We start from the raw sequence: 15,810 nt of genomic DNA on the forward strand, positions 1-15,810 counted from the left end.
TCTTTAAAAACCTCCAAAGGAGACTCCACTACACCCCAAGGGAGTGTGTTCCACTGTCAAACAGCTCTTATTGTCAGGACATTCCTCCTAATGTTGAGGTGGAATCTCTTTTTCTCTAGTTTAAATCCATTGCCCTGGGTCCTATTCTCTGAAGCTGCAGAAAACAAGTTTGCTCCATCCTCACTGGTCACTTCTCTCCAAGATGAAGAAGAGCCATTGCTGAGCACCCTTTGGGTTCTGCTGGTGAACCAATTTCAAATCCTCTCAACAGTTGCATTGTCTAGCCCAGATTTTACTAATCTGTTTGCAAGATGATCATGAGGGACTTAATCAAGATATACTATACCAAGATATGCTATATTTACAGCAGTAGGGATTAGTGTAAAGTTTGCATTTGCCATTAATTATGTACATCTTAGCATAGATTGAGGGTACGTCTAAACTAGAAACAGTGCAGTTTTATTCCATTTAAAGTGCCATAGCTCTATCCTAAGGAATCCTGGGATTTGTAGTTTTAGGTTTGCATCTAAAGAGTGCCTGATAAAACTACAAATCCAGGGATTCTGTAGGATGGTGCCATGGCAGTCAAACTGCATTATTTCTACAGCATAGATGCACCCTGAGTTGAAATAAAGGACAGAGGTGCTTTTGTAATTCTTATAGCGCATCTACACTAAGAGCTTAAGCTCATTTTATAGCCACTGCATCTTCCTTGGAGGGTGCCCAGGGACTAACAGTGCCTCTTACAAAGAATTCTTAGCACCTGCACCAAGCTATAACTCCCAACATTTTAGGAGTGGATCAGTGAGGGAGAAGTACAGCATAAAGCAGACATAAATGTCTGTGGTACAGATACTGTACATCCTTGGAATAAAGATGCTTCCATTGGTGTGCACAGCAACTGATACTACACACATCATCTTAGGAAGCTGTCAAGAGAGCTCTTTTGCAGCTCTCGTGTAGCTTTTGTCCTGGCGTTTGCTCTGCATCTGACCCCTATACATTTCTGCTATGAACTCTGAGGAAATAGTAAATAAAAATATAACAAGGTAGAAAGATAAGGTGGCTGAGAAAAAATCATGCACATATGGATCCAAACCAATCCTCCCCTCTACTGCTCCCTTAGGATCACAGCATCCCACAGAACACTGTTTTAGAGTGTGTTTTATTAAAAGTTGGCACACAGGAGTAGGAGTTACTGAATGTGCACACACCACATCTCTCTAGTTTTGCTTGCAGAGGGGAGAAAAGACTCTAAAACCAGCTCAGTTTAATTCTTTAATGGCAGCTTGCTGTGGGAACAGCCTTCTTCTGACAAAGAGGCACTAGTATGGACCTCTAATTGGGAGGGCTTGGTCCTTTTTATGCCCTATGGTCTGTCTAAGGGGTAGAGAGAAACTTGAATCTCTATGTCTTGGCTCAAAGGATACGCTTGACTTCATGTGCTGCCTCTATAACATTATAGATAGGCTGCCTGACCTTCTCCTCTCCAACAAGTGCAGGCTGGTTTGGATATGGCATAATAGTTGGCTGGTTAACAATCATCAGTGGATTGATCTGGCTTAGAACTTCATCATTAACTGAGATGCCATCCAGGTACTGCTTGAGCAGCTGTCTCAGCTTGACGTTGTCCTGAAACAGTGCTTCTTTGGTTCGCTCTAGCGATAGCTGTTCCAACCTCACCTTGTTGTATCTTTGCCAGAAGCGCTCCAGCCCCACATAGTCCTGCATCATCTGTAAAAGAGAGAGGACACCCAGAAACCAGGCTTAATCGCCCTTCTGCTGTAGTTAATAGGTATGGTTTTGCCCAGGCAGGAATGCCCGCTTGGGGCTGATGGTGATGTTGTGTAAAAGACACTGCTCCTGGGGCAGTCTTTAAATCAACAGATGCTTCTTCAGAGTATAACAACCTCTGAATTATTTACAAAGATGTCTTGTAACTGGATGGAAGCCAAATGTCATAAAGAAGAGCACCGGGTCTGGCAGATTTGGACAGAGTGAGTAAGGAGGTAGGAATGCCAGAAGAGATTCTGAGAAGGTATCACAGGATAAGATAAGGCAAACATCACAAGGCCATAATACACATAACACCAATCACTTCACTTGAAGTCCCAAACACTTTTTCATGAACAGAAGATGGCATGGGCAAGGTGGAGCATAATCTGGAACAAGTGAAAATACCTTCTATCAACTGCTGCAAGTCTCAGGATAGTTTATATTGGCTTTGAATCAATGTAGTTTGACAAAGCCCTGGGGATATGGAATCATCCTAATGTTTCAAAAGAGATTAATCAATGAACCAACAGAACATTTCTTTTTGGTCAGTGAAGCAGAGAGATGTGTGCACCCAGCCCATTTTCACATCCAGGTTCTTTACCTCAGCTAGTGGCTCAACAGGTTTCTCCATGGCAATTTTATCTGCAGCCCTCTGTTCATCCCAGCTAAGAGAGCTTGCATAAAAAGGCAGCACCTTCTCCTCCTCAGACTCCAACCTGCGGCACATTTCAGCCAGGCGGAGAATCAGCTCTGCCTGTAGAGACAGGAAGTAGTCACTGGGTATGATTTATTTTCCTCTAAGTCAGACACTTGGTTTCTTTTCGAAGGTGGAAGGTACTGTGTGAGATCCTAAATTGGTAACTTGTTCTGTGAGGGCAAAGGTTAGGCACGTCTAATAAAATTCTCAATGCTTTCCAGAAACTATGTTTTCCAGGATTCTTTAGGCCCTTCTGCTTTTGAAAGGCCCTTCTCTACATAGTAAGGTGGAGGGGGACCACCCCCTCACCACCTGGGCAGGACAGGCTGAGGTGGAATCTGCAGGGCAATCAGCAGGTTGAAACTGCACCTAAAAGAATCTCCACTAAGACAAGCATGTCTGGACCCAATTGGCTACTATTTTTAGATACCAAAATTGTGTCAACACATTTCCAATCAGTCATTTTTATCATTTTGGTGATCCCTTCAGCTCCTAGATACTGCCAAAAACTAGATTTAGGCTTCTTTCAACCATTTTTGTAGGCTCACTTACCTAAGTACCCAAAGTGTCCCCCAGACATTTTACCTTCTCTACCACGTGTTCTAGCATTTTGAGAGTCCTAAAGCTCTCCTGGGTCAGCTTTGCCAAGTTGCTGCGAGCTTTGGCTCTGGCCCGATTCATCTGGCTCTTGAGCTTCTGTAGCTGTTTCAGCACCAACTCTTTCTCATCACGTACACGCCGATTTTGCTCCTCACTTTCCCGTGCATGAAGGGCTATTTTGTTCTTCAGTGTGATGATGAGATCCTGGAAACAACAAACAATGCTAACTTAAAGGATATATTCAGATTACAAGCTGTTCTCTATAGTAGTTGTATAAACAGAAATCAGCACAAATTTGGGTGAAGAAGAAGGAGCGAGCCAGACAGATTGAAAAAGGGGAGAAGTATCCTCACCTATTTTTGTCACAGCTATGTCTACTTGGTCCAGCCGTGCATAGCACTAGCTCCACACTGGCATATTGTCCCCAACTCATTTTCCCTTGAGGCTTTTTCCTTGAGCCTTTGTGGCCTATCTGGGATCTCCCTACTGTCCACACAGGGATACTCCCCAGGGTTTCCAGTGAAAGAAAATAAGCCCCTGGACCCCCACAGTTGCCCACCCTTGCACCAGTTCATATAAGCACCTTCAGATAGAAAATTTATCTGCAGCCACACCAGTTCCTGTAATGGATAGCCATTGTAACATAGGTATTAAATGGATTTAATACTCAGGTTTGCAATAAACATATGTGAACTGAACTACGCTGTGGGTTAAACTGCAACCCCACATGCTCATGGGAGTCACTGCATATGAACTGAGTAAGATGTGAAACAGGCCACTGACTAGTTGAATTGTGGTGAGTGTGTGTAAGAGAGAGATGGCTCAGCTAGAGTCCTGAAGGAAACTATTAATACTATACTTATGGAAGAACATGGTTGTGTTGCAGAGGCAGCCCAGCAGTGCTATGGAATGCAGGGGAAAAATGTGTCTGGAGTTTCAGCATCACCTTGGGCACAAATGCTATCCAAGGTGGATACATCTGTATCTTCTGTAGTACTCACCTGCATCTTCTGCAGTTTTTTCATCTGCATCTCAATCTCCTTGGTGCTCTTCTCATCCCTGAGTTTGAGGGCTTCAAAAGCAATCTTGCGGTCCTCTGTGGCCTCTGTGTAGTTACGCAAGGCCTGCTGGAAGCGTTTCCACAGCTCTTCCACTTTACCTTCTAACTGCATGCGTAGGTAATGCTTCTCCTCCAAGTTCTGGGGGAAAACAAAAGGATCAGTCCTCCACCAATGCCCTTTTTGTCTGCTCTGCAATCATCTGGTTAAGTGGCTCCTTTTGGTCTGGCTAAGTCTGGCTTGGTACTCCTATCTTAAGCAAAGCTTTCTGGTAGACACACTGTAAGATAACAAAATTGACTGGCTTTTTAGTCTCCTTCTTTGGTGATTTTTAAACAGAGGCTGGATAGCCATCTTTTGGGGGTGCTTTGACTGTGTGTTTCCGCATGACAGGGAGTTGGAATGGATGGCCCTTAGGATCTCTTCCAACACTGTGATTCTAAGGGCTCGTTCCCACTATGAAATAAAGCGAATTGCTGATCAGTTTAAATGACTGTTGTTCCCATTTGAAACTGGTTCTTGTCGTACTTTGATCGATTTCTGTTGCGATAAAGCAAGGCAAATGCAAAAAAACCAATTTTTCCAGACACTAGTTTCCTAGCGGTTCTTTTGAAAAGAATCGATTCTGAAGTGTATTCAACAAGTGGAAACAACAGATCTGAATCGCTTCATTCTGAAGGGGAGGGACTAATGGCAGAGGGGTGTTTACCATCACTCCTCAGTTTTTGGTAGATCCAGCATTTCACACACACCCCAGTGCTGCCTTTTTGCTTGTGGTGTGACCTATGGGTGCATGTTTTTTTTTCCAAATAATAACAAATAAAAAGAAGATTCGATTCATTGATTTTTCAACTACTTGCAAAGGCAAGTACTTGTGAAACTAATTAATCGATTCTTTGATCAATTAATTTTTTTTTTAAAAAAATCCCACTGAACATGCTGTGCCTTGCCTTCCCCTTCTTTCTTTTCCTCCTCTTTGCGCTGTGCTGCATGACATGCTCAGCCAGGCTGAGGACTTGGAGGCTGAGGAGGCTGAGTTAGAGTCCCAGTTTGAGGCTGAGCCTGAAGCTTAGCGGGCCCTAGCTCTGCTCTGCCTGCTCCAGCAGAGTCTGGGCCGTGTCAGGAGGCTCAGCAGCAACATCATCTACTTGTAGAGCCACTGGTCTGCTTTGTGGGTACCTATAGGCGAATTCCCACTGCCCTTAAGCATCCCTTAAGAAATAGGAGCATCCAGAATGTACTCAAGTGGTTCTCTGCAGCCTATTGGTGCCTGGATGGCTCATCCCCAAGTACTGTTGCACACTGAGGAAAGAAATGGGAAAGAGCTCCATCTGTTCCCTGGATGACCAGTGTAAGTGTATGGCTGAGAATTATGTCACTCTAGCCTGCTAACTGGATCATGGCCACAGGGTTACAATACATCTCACTAGTATCATGTATATCAATTATGTAGAACAATTACTTTTCCTGACTGAGCCTCTGCTGAGTATCTCTGTGTAGCTCCCACTTCCACTTTGTCTGGTTTTATTAGTTTAAATAAATATAAATATACTGACATATTAACCTGTGTCATTCATTAATAGCTACTTGACTGTGGATTTAAGTAAAAAGGAAGAGCAACAATCAAGAGTTAATTATGAAATAATGAGATCCATTTTACATATTACATAACCAACAGTCTGCTACAGTATGATTTATAGACTACAGTATACTATTTCTAAAACATACATACAAACACTTTGATGGAGATACTTTCTATTCCAAAATGTAATAATGTTCCCCTACTCATTAGCCACAATGTTTGTTTCCTGCATCTCAACTCACACCTTGTTCTTAACATCATCTCTTGTACTCTGGAAGTCCAGTCTGGCCTCATAGTCATTGTCAGCAAAGTTTTGTTCCATAGCCAACAGCACATCCTGAAGGTAGCGGGTCTCCTGCTCGTGATGTTCTATAATCATCTTCCTGGCAGAAAAGAGAACAACCTCTTAATTTCCCACAGTCTAGTCCATTAGATTTTCACAGCAACTGAACTGTAATGCTTCCATTCTCTCTCTTACCTCTCTGTGTCAAACTCCTTCTGCATGGCTTGTAGCTCACTCTGGTAATCCTCCTCTAAGTAGCCCAGGCGGCAGCGCTGCAGCTGTAGCAGTTTATCAACATTGTGCAGGTGGCTGCGTAGGGCATGTGCATATTGAGCTTCTGCTTCTGCAAGATCCTTAGCAAGGGACTGGAAGGACATAGATGGATCACTTGATCACACATAGAAAACCATCTATGTGATAACTTATTAAATACCATAAATCCTCCGAATTCATGCATAAACATAAGTTCTGAGATTTGAAATAAATCATAGCTGGCAGGCTGGCAGACAGACACATAAGATTACTGAACTGCTCTTCTTTTGATTTTGCCCTGCTTCTCCATCACTACTCCAGTCCTTATGCTGTTCCAGTTCATATTTTGGCTCTCCTTATGGTGGTAACTGTTAAGACAGACACATAAGATTACTGAACTATTTATTGTACCAGAGATGCTGACTGGCTACCATTAAGGTCCAAAATATACTGCATAAATAATCCAGTTTAAGAACATTTTAATGACCCTGGCTCAATGCTTGGGAATTGTAGGAACCATAGTTTTGTGAGACATTTAGCCTCTGTAAGAGAGCTCTGGTGCCACAATAAATTACCACAATAAACTCAGGATTCCCTAGCACTGAGCCAGGGCAGTTAAACTGATCTCAAACTGAATTATTTCTGCAGTGTGTTTTGGACCAGTTTCTGGGCCCAATTTAACATGATGGAATTTTAAAACAGGGACAGTGAACTTGTAGTCCATGGGCTAAAACTGAACTTCAAAGCCTCTCATTACCAACCTCCAGATTCTCCCCAGGCCAACCTATTCTAGGTTATTGATATTATTTATTCTTCTATTCTGTCCTGTAGCTGTAAAGGTAATATAAGGCACTTTGAATAAGACAGGTAAAGAGAATGCCTGGATGGAAATGTATTCCCTGCAACTGCATACTGAAAAAAGTAAGTCACATCGATAAAACTGCCTCATACCTACTGCTGGAAGGCAGACCCTGAGAGGTTTCAATCAATGTAATGTGGAACCCAACAGGAAAGAAGTTTCCCATGTCTGACTTAAAGTCTCAACTAACTTAGAGGGGTCCTTCTCTGGTGAAGATCAGCTAGGTTTATGTGCGCAAGGGACCAGACCATCTTGGTGGTAGCTTCAAAACTGAGGAAACACCTTCCTAATGCCTTATTCCTTCAGTCCAGGCATTCAGGCATGCCATTAACACCTCCCTCTGTAGTTCATATAAAAAACAGGGTAGACATGCTGGCCATGAGAAAAATTCCAGCATCCAGATTGTTGCATTACTACTACTATAAAATTAATAAAATATTATCATAACAGAAAACTGGTTTAGTCATTTGGGAAACTATTTCCCCACTTCACGACATATTCTGCTGATTCCAAGAGTACCCATGTGTTTTTGTTGCTTACCTATCTTAAAATGTTTGCTTTTGTATTGTTTATTTCTGATTCTATTCTGATTTTTTCCTGATCAGTATGTAAAAAAATTAAAAAAAGATTGCTTTAAAAAGGTTTACTAAAAAGTACAAAAAAATTATCATATGTGTATGCTTTTCTTGTTGACCTAATTATGGTAATACTGCAATATAGATTTTGGAATTCCTCTTCGTTTCAGCCTTTAACTGAGATCATACTTAGATAAGCTGTTTCAGAACAGCTTCTCCACATATTATGTAAGTTCACTAAGCTAGCTATGGTATCCTTTTATTTTGCCTTTCCTCTTACCTCTTGATTATTTTGTGTGAGTGGCTAAAAATATTTTAAATAAATAAGCATTGCACAAGCTTGTAACAAGTGGGGGACAAGTTATAATTGCAGAGGCACCATTTGTTATTTTCCCTTAATCTTTTGTTGTTGGTTTTTTTTTGGGGGGGAGGCAGTTTTGAACACAATTTCACATGTCAACAGTGAGCCTCAGAGGCTCCATGGATCTCCTCTGACAGATCCATTGCTTCATACCATCTCCTTCCATGGGCCTTCACAGCTTACCTTAATGACATTGTCTTTGCAATCCACCACACGTTCAAAGGTCTGGCTGAGAATTTCAATGTCTTTGCGCAGCTCCCTGGCCTTGATTTCGCGAAGCACTGTGCGCCACTGTAGGTTGATCTTGTGCATGTTCAGAGTGCTATTGTGCTCTTCCTTGGCCAGTTTGTCCTGTATGGAAGGCCACAACATTAAAATGAATATCCCAACACAGCCCAGATACCACAAGACAATGTCTAAGAAAAAGGGCACTGATGGAACAATAAATATTGTACAACCATTTTATTCATACTGTATAAATTCAGGGAATTCCTGCCTCTGACTAGAGCAACCTTCCCCAGTCAGTGCCCTTCAGATGGGTTGAGATCTAAATTCCATCACCTAGTTATTTTAATCAGTGCTGGTTGGTGATGATGAGGATTATAGTCTAATATATCTGAAGAACTCCAGATTAGAAAAGGCTGGACCAGGGTGAGGAAGTCTTCCCACATTACAACTAATTTTACTTTAAATAATTTTGAGTTAACAAATTCCAGGTTCCTCCTCACTATTGCAAGTAATTCAAGGGACCAGATGGCAAAAATGTCTGGTTACTGTTGGAGTAATTGTGCCTTTAACAATAGACATATATTCCATAGGACAACCACAGACTGCTAAGTCAGGAGCACATGGCATGAGGCAAAGTTACAGCAAGGCTGAATCATGCTATATGGCACTGAATAAAGACTCAGAGCCAACCTCCTATATAAGTGGACCAAGAGACTGGTCACATGTGAGTTAGCTGGGTTAGTTTGGAGAGTTGGAGTGTTGTTTGGAGCAGACATTGGAGTAGTTGGTTGGAAGTTTATAGAGAGGAGTGTGGACAGAGAGGAGTGTGTATATATATTGTATTATATTGTACACATTGAAACTGAAGATAAACCCTCCAAAACTTTGGATGAATCAACTACGTCTGTGAGTGTTTCTCTTGCATATGGAAAGTGGTCAGTGCATTGCCAATACTACTAGCTGGGTGTTTTTGTTTTTGAACTCTGCTACTATATTGTTATGGCTGCATCTGGGTAGACCCATCCTCAGACTGTGCTGGTAGTTGGCTTTCCCCTCGCCAACAGTTAAAACATAAGAGATGGGATACAGAGTACATTGGCATACAGCCTCGGTTTTTGATGCTGGACTGAAAGTTGTCATTCATCACAGCAATCTATGGACACAGGGCATTGCTTTATCCCTGCCATCTCTGGGGTGGAAATTCTACCAGCCTAGTATTAGAAAGTAGAGTGGCAATCAGTTCAGTTCACTGTGTGTGCATGTGTCTTCAAGTCACCTGTTGACCTAGGAAGACCCCATGAACTTCATAGGGTTTTCTTAGGCAAGGAATACTCAGAGATGGCCTTGCCAATACTTTCAATACTTTTCTCTGAAATATAGCCTCCAGCATCTGGAATGCTGGCAGTCTCCCACCAAAGTACTAACCAGGGCTGACCTTCAGGTTCCAAGATCAGACAAGATCTGGTGCCTTTAGATAAACCATCACTTAAATATGAACTGGAACTTCACCCTATGACAAGAATCTTCCCGAGTCAACACATCCCCCTTCTCCTCAATATATAATGTAAAGCAGAAGTAGGAAAGTGTTCATCTCCAGATGGTTTGCCCACAACTATAATGACTCCCCTTAGCACAGCCAATAGTAAAGAACTGGAAGAAATATATTCCAGAACACCCAATGGGCACAGCAGCTTTCTGCTCTATAGCTTATTGCCATGCTTCAATTTGAGCAATTTGTTGCCACTGGCAGCCATTCAATTGTTTCACTGCCAGTCTATCTTCCTACTGTCTACCCATTTCTTTGCCTTCTACATCTATCCTTTTACCTACTCATTAACCAACACAAGAAGACAGTCGCAATAGATTCAGCACAACAGGAAAGCAGGCAGGCACAAACCACCAAACAATAAATAAACATTTTTTAAAAATCAATTTTTTTTTCAAAATCTCAAGTTATTTTGCACCCAAAACTATTTCACAGTGAAGTTCTTTTTTTAAAAAAAAAAATCACTATACAGTAGTGTTCAGGCTAACAATTTACCTCGACTGTTATTTTAGCATTTTATGAGACTTACATCATTTTGTGTCCTTTCTTGGATTGCTTTCAGCATCTACCTTTCAACCATGCCCCATTCTCACCAACAGACCGCATAAGAAACCCTCACTAGATCTACTTTATTAACGTGGAGCAGGATTATTGCCTGATTACATCAAAGGCTGAAATCACAGCATGTGATTTAATTTTTTATTATATTTATTTATTTTTTCTCTTAATCAGCACATCATTGACTGTACAATACAATATGCATTCAGTTAATTATACGGTATACATTCAATAAGCAGAATGAGTACATTAAACTTAGCATAATCAGTTCTGTTATTAAAAATATCTCTAACTTTTTAAACCATCAATTTAACATTTGTCTTTATATTAAAGGAGGATAAAAACAAATAATTAAACCTGTATAAATCTTAAATAAAGTTTCCCCTGTTGACTATTCTATTCGTTTATTAAATTGAATGTCACTCCTGACCATTCTTTTTCCCATTTATCCATGTCCTTTTTGTTTAATATTGCTGTTAATCTGTCTAATTCCTTCATTTCAAATATTTTATTTTTCCATTCTTCTAAAGATGGTATACAGTCCGTCCTCGCCTTACGCGGGGGATCTGTTCCGGATCCCTCCGCGTAAGGCGAATTCCGCCTATGCTCGAGCCCCATTGGAAACAATGGGGCTCGTGTGCGGCGACGCGGCGGCGCAGGCGCGTGCGGGGTGCAACGGGTGCGCGCGCCCATTCAATTGAATGGGACGCGCCGCCCCTTCTGCCCTGCGCATGCCCCGCGGCTTGAGTGCGTATGCTCAAGGCCGCATATGGCACGCCCGCGTATGGCGCAGGCGCGCTGTATGTGTGGATTTCCAGGTTTTTGCCACTAGCATTCTAGCTACTGTTATTAAATATAGTCCTATTCTCCAGTGCTTTCTTTCTCCTTCTTCGGTTAATACTGAAGTTAAATTTAAAAAATATAGTTCTGAGTTCATATCGAACTCTGTATTTAACATCTTTTTCATTTCTAAATGGATCATTGTCCAAAACTTCTCTGTAATTGGGCAATTCCACCACATATGGAAATATGATCCTTTTTCTTTTTGACATCTCCAGCAATTGTTATTATTTTGTTTATATATTCTGTTTATTTTAGAAGGAGTGATGTACCATCTATTTACCACTTTAAAATGGTTTTTTAAAAAATATTTGGGCGACTGTAAATTTCCTTATTTTAATTCTCGCTTTTTCCCATTTTTCTAAATCTATATTATGTCCCAATTCTTGCGCCCATTTTACCATACATTCTTTTATTTTTTCTTCTTCTAAATTTCTTTTCAGTAATAACAACACATGATTTTAAAATATTGGCCCTTTACTTTCTATTCTGTTTTAATGGTGCATACAGGAAAAACATTCTAGCCAGAAAGGGATTTTAGCATCATTTTTCAAAAGCTAAGGCTGCTTCCAGACAAGGCTTTTATACAGCAATCACTTTGCCTCATTCACTGAATTTTAGTGTGGCAGAAGGGGTCCAGACAACTGCATCTTCCATTTGTAATCCACCAGTGTTTTCTCACTCTTTATTCTGTCTTTTATCTTGCAAGCAATTAAAAAAATATTAAGGAAAACTTTAGGATTGAAACACCTTAAGATTCTGTGATTCTTATTATTTGCTTAGTTTTTCCAAAAATTTTCCATAAAATGAGAAAAAGAAAAAAACTTCTAGCACATTAATTTTTAACTCTGTAAGCCTACATATTTAAGCATACACTTTTCCATTTTTAAAACTACTCCACACATCTCCTACAGTTCTGTGCTTATTGCTGACGCTCTTTTCCCCACAACACAACTCACTGATTTTATATCCTGCTTCTGTGTTGCCTTGTGCTCCTTAAGTCCAGACAAACAAATGGTACCTTTAGGAACTGGGCCAGCATATCCTCTTTCTTCTTGGCCATTTCCTCCTCGGCCAGTTGCTTTTGTTGCATCATAAGCAACCGTTCTTCTTCACTTAGTGGGCCCCGTTTGCGTCCCTTCTTCTTCGGCATTGTTTCACCTAGGAAAGCAAAAGGGGCTATGATAAAGAGGAGGGACCTTTTAGACCAAATATACTAAAAAAAAAAAATGTACCTATTTAATTTAAAGCAGACAAATGCATTCTAGAGCAGATCAAGTCAGAAATCTCCCTGGAAGCCAAGATGACAAAACGTAGGCTGTGGTACATTGGACACATGAAATGGCTCTTTATGATTTCATGTTCACTGTGGAGTTGTACTCTGCCAAATCTAGGGGCCACTAAGTTGGGTGAGATGGTCTAAAATAATAGGGGGCATCTTTGATTTTTAAGCCACACTCTCACTACTACTCATACACCAGCATGGCTAGACCAGAGACGAGGAGCTTGTCATCTTCAATGCATAGGACTACATCTCCTATGATCCCTCACCACTAACTAGGTTGTTGAGTAAGACTCGTGGGAGTTGCAGTTCAAAGATGTCTGGAAGCTACACCCTTCCCCCCCCCATGTGTGTTTGTGTTTTCAAGTTGCCTGTCAACATACGGAGACCGCATGAATTTCATAGGGTTTTCTTAAGCAAGGAATACTCAGAGGTGGTTCTGCCAGTTCCTACCTATGAAATGTAGCCCACAGCATGGCATTCATTGTCAGTCTCCCATCCAAGTACTAAGCGGAACCTGTACCCACTCCTGTGTCACCCTACTCTTCCACCAAGAATCTCAAAATTGTGTCCATGTTTCCCCTACTTTTTATCCTCAGCATGATCCTATGAATAATGTTAGGCAAAAAATAGTGGTCAGCTCAACATCATCAGCCCAAAGCTGATCTGGGACTTGAACATGAATTGAATAACTTTCTCCTGCCCTTTCATCACTTGTACCTTTGACTGCAGTTCTTGTATCTTATTTCTCCTGGAAATGTCAAACCTGGATCAGGTGACACACTAGCCTTGATGGCTTTTCTACCACACCACCAGCAAAGCTCTAAAACCTTACAAGGACACGTTTGATGAGCCACAGACTGCCAGGAACATCAACTGGAAGAGAAGACAGAAATGGTCAGCACTGCAGCAACTGACAGACTTCATGGTGGCTTGGTTCATCTTTCCCTCTCCCCATAATAGGGTAGTCCCAAATCCTGTTTGTGGAACATGTGCCTATGGCTTTTTAAAGCAATGCTGATAGTAGAAACTAACGAGAGAGGATTTCCTTACACCTGTGTTTTCATACCAGGTACCTATTTTAATGCTGATTTTTACCTGACATGCAGCTGCTCAAGGCACGGAGCCTCTGCTCATTAAAAAGATGGATGAAATATATTTTCCCTCCTTCTTGGCTTTCCAAAAAGGTTTTCCTCCTTACTAAGAATTCTTCGTGGTACCTTTTCCTCCATCTAGAAATAAAGTAGTTTGACACCACTTTAATTGACATGACTCATTGCTATGGAATTCTGGGATTTTTAGTTTTGTGGGCTATATGACCTTCTCTATCTGACAGCTCTGGTGCCTCAACAAACAACAAATCCCAGAATTCCGTAGTATTTAACATGATAGTTAAAGTGGTGTCAAAATGGAGTGAGACAAACTGCTTTATTTTTGCAGTGCAGAAGCAGAAGCAGCCTCTGATTGCACCAATAAAAGTAAGCTGAGGACAAAGGGGGGAAGTGGGAGCAAAGAGAAACTGGGATATATAAGCAACTGATGCTTTATAAGCAACTGAAAAAGTGGGGAGAGCAGATTAACTGGGACAAGTGGAGAGTACGGAGACAGACACAAACACACAAATATTTCAGGTACACAGCCATGCTAGTACGGAATATCAGCATGCAAAGGGACTTTGTAGCATCTTTGAGACTAACTGAGCATAAAACATTGGGCTAATCTGCACTGTAAAAATAATGCAGTTTAACACCACTTCAATTGCCATGGCTCAATGCTATGTGAATTCTGGGGTTTGGAATTTTGTGAGACACTTAATCCCTCTGTGTCAGAAGGTGGCATCACAAACTGCAAATCCCAGGATTCCACTGCATGGAGCCTTGGCCATTAAAGCGGTGTCAAACTACATTAATTCTCCAGTGCAGATGCTCCCATACTAGCATTAGCTTTCCTAGGAAAGATTTAGCCTGAGGAAGTAGACCAAGGCTGCATTTGTGCTGCATAAATAATCCAGTTTGCCACCTGTTTAGCTGCCATGGTGCAATAGTTCGATTTCCATCTCAGCCATAAAACAAGTCACATTCTCTCAGCCTCAGAGGAATCCTTAGGATGAATTCTTGTTGATCTTCCATGGTGATTATTTCTGCAGTAATTATATTATAGTATAGTATATATTAATGAGCCAGCATGGCATATGGTTTGAGCATTGGACTTGGGTTTGTGGTTTATTTATTTATTTATTTATTTATTTTTATCCCACCTTTCTCCCAAAGTGGGACTCAACAAGGCGGCTAACAACATATATAAAACACATTAAAAATCATACAATTAAAACTGTACAATTAAAATAATAAAAATATAATATAAATATATAAATATAATATTAAAAAATTACAATTATAAAATTTAAAATGTACAAAGTTAAAAATAATAATCTAAAAACAAACCCCCATCCCCCAATAAAAACCAAGAGTTTTATTTTATTTTATTGGTTTGAGTCCCAGAACTCCATAGCATTGGGCCATGGCAGCTGAACCGGTGTCAAACCGGATTATTTACGCAGTGCGGATGCAGCCTCAAGTCTAGGAAAACCGCAGTCTCAAAGGTGCAAGATCCCTTTTGCGTAGATCAGATGCTTCTCAAAGCTGGAGCCAGGTTCCCTTTTCAGCAAGAGAGAGAAGAGAGCAATCTGACCTATTTTCCCCATCTTTTCTCCCTTCTCTGGCCCTTTGCTGTCTGCCTTATTTTAGTGAATGTTAACATGTACTAATATGTATTATATTTAATTATTTTTGTAGAAATGTATGCCATAGGCAGGTTTATTTTATCTGTTTTGATTGTGTATGTACAACTCTGAGTAAATGTACAGAGCTATATAAATAAAGCATAACAATCATCCTCCTCCTCCTCCTCCTCCTCCTCCCACCAGGGCCCTATACCTACCTCTCTTTCCCCAGTCTTTGCTGCTCTAGGCCCAAGCATCCCAGTCTCCTAGCAACAGCCTCTTCCTGGAAAAGCGACGGCGAGGAGCCAGAGCGCCCCCTGGCGGCGCTCCTCAGTACAACAGCAGTGAGCTTCTTTTGAAGAATGGAGGTTGAGAGAGGAAAAGCAGGAATAGAATCAGAGCAGGCAGAAGACAGGAGGAAGCAACACTATCAACCTAAAATATGCAGACAACACCATAATATTAGCAGGAGACATTCAGGAATTGGAACAGTTAATAAGGAAGGTCAAAGAAGAAAGTGCAAAGGCAGGTCTGATGCTGAACATAAATAATTTTAAGACTGTATATTTCATGACATATTATTTGTATTAA

At 41.0% G+C, this 15,810-nt stretch overlaps 1 protein-coding gene across 4 annotated transcripts; it reads right to left on the minus strand.

Annotated features, from left to right (window-relative positions):
- Window positions 1–1,148: 1,148 nt before the first annotated feature.
- Window positions 1,149–15,580, minus strand: CCDC65 (coiled-coil domain containing 65). 4 transcript variants are annotated; one of them, XM_042451412.1, is made up of 10 exons: window positions 15,438–15,577; window positions 13,218–13,373; window positions 12,237–12,376; window positions 8,227–8,394; window positions 6,192–6,361; window positions 5,958–6,096; window positions 4,075–4,272; window positions 3,059–3,277; window positions 2,378–2,530; window positions 1,149–1,734 (listed from the first exon to the last, which is right to left on the minus strand). In XM_042451412.1, the coding sequence occupies exons 3-10, from the start codon at window positions 12,366–12,368 to the stop codon at window positions 1,420–1,422; spliced, it is 1,494 nt and encodes a 497-aa protein (XP_042307346.1). In that variant the 5' UTR covers window positions 12,369–12,376; window positions 13,218–13,373; window positions 15,438–15,577; the 3' UTR covers window positions 1,149–1,419. The 4 variants fall into 4 exon arrangements, with proteins under 4 accessions (XP_042307346.1, XP_042307349.1, XP_042307347.1 ...); XM_042451415.1 differs by lacking the exon at window positions 15,438–15,577 and adding an exon at window positions 14,517–14,536; XM_042451413.1 differs by lacking the exon at window positions 15,438–15,577 and adding an exon at window positions 13,596–13,732.
- Between the last annotated feature and the right edge of the window lie 230 nt (window positions 15,581–15,810).

This window comes from Sceloporus undulatus, chromosome 2 (assembly GCF_019175285.1).
Source record: "Sceloporus undulatus isolate JIND9_A2432 ecotype Alabama chromosome 2, SceUnd_v1.1, whole genome shotgun sequence".
Lineage (NCBI taxonomy): Eukaryota > Metazoa > Chordata > Lepidosauria > Squamata > Phrynosomatidae > Sceloporus > Sceloporus undulatus.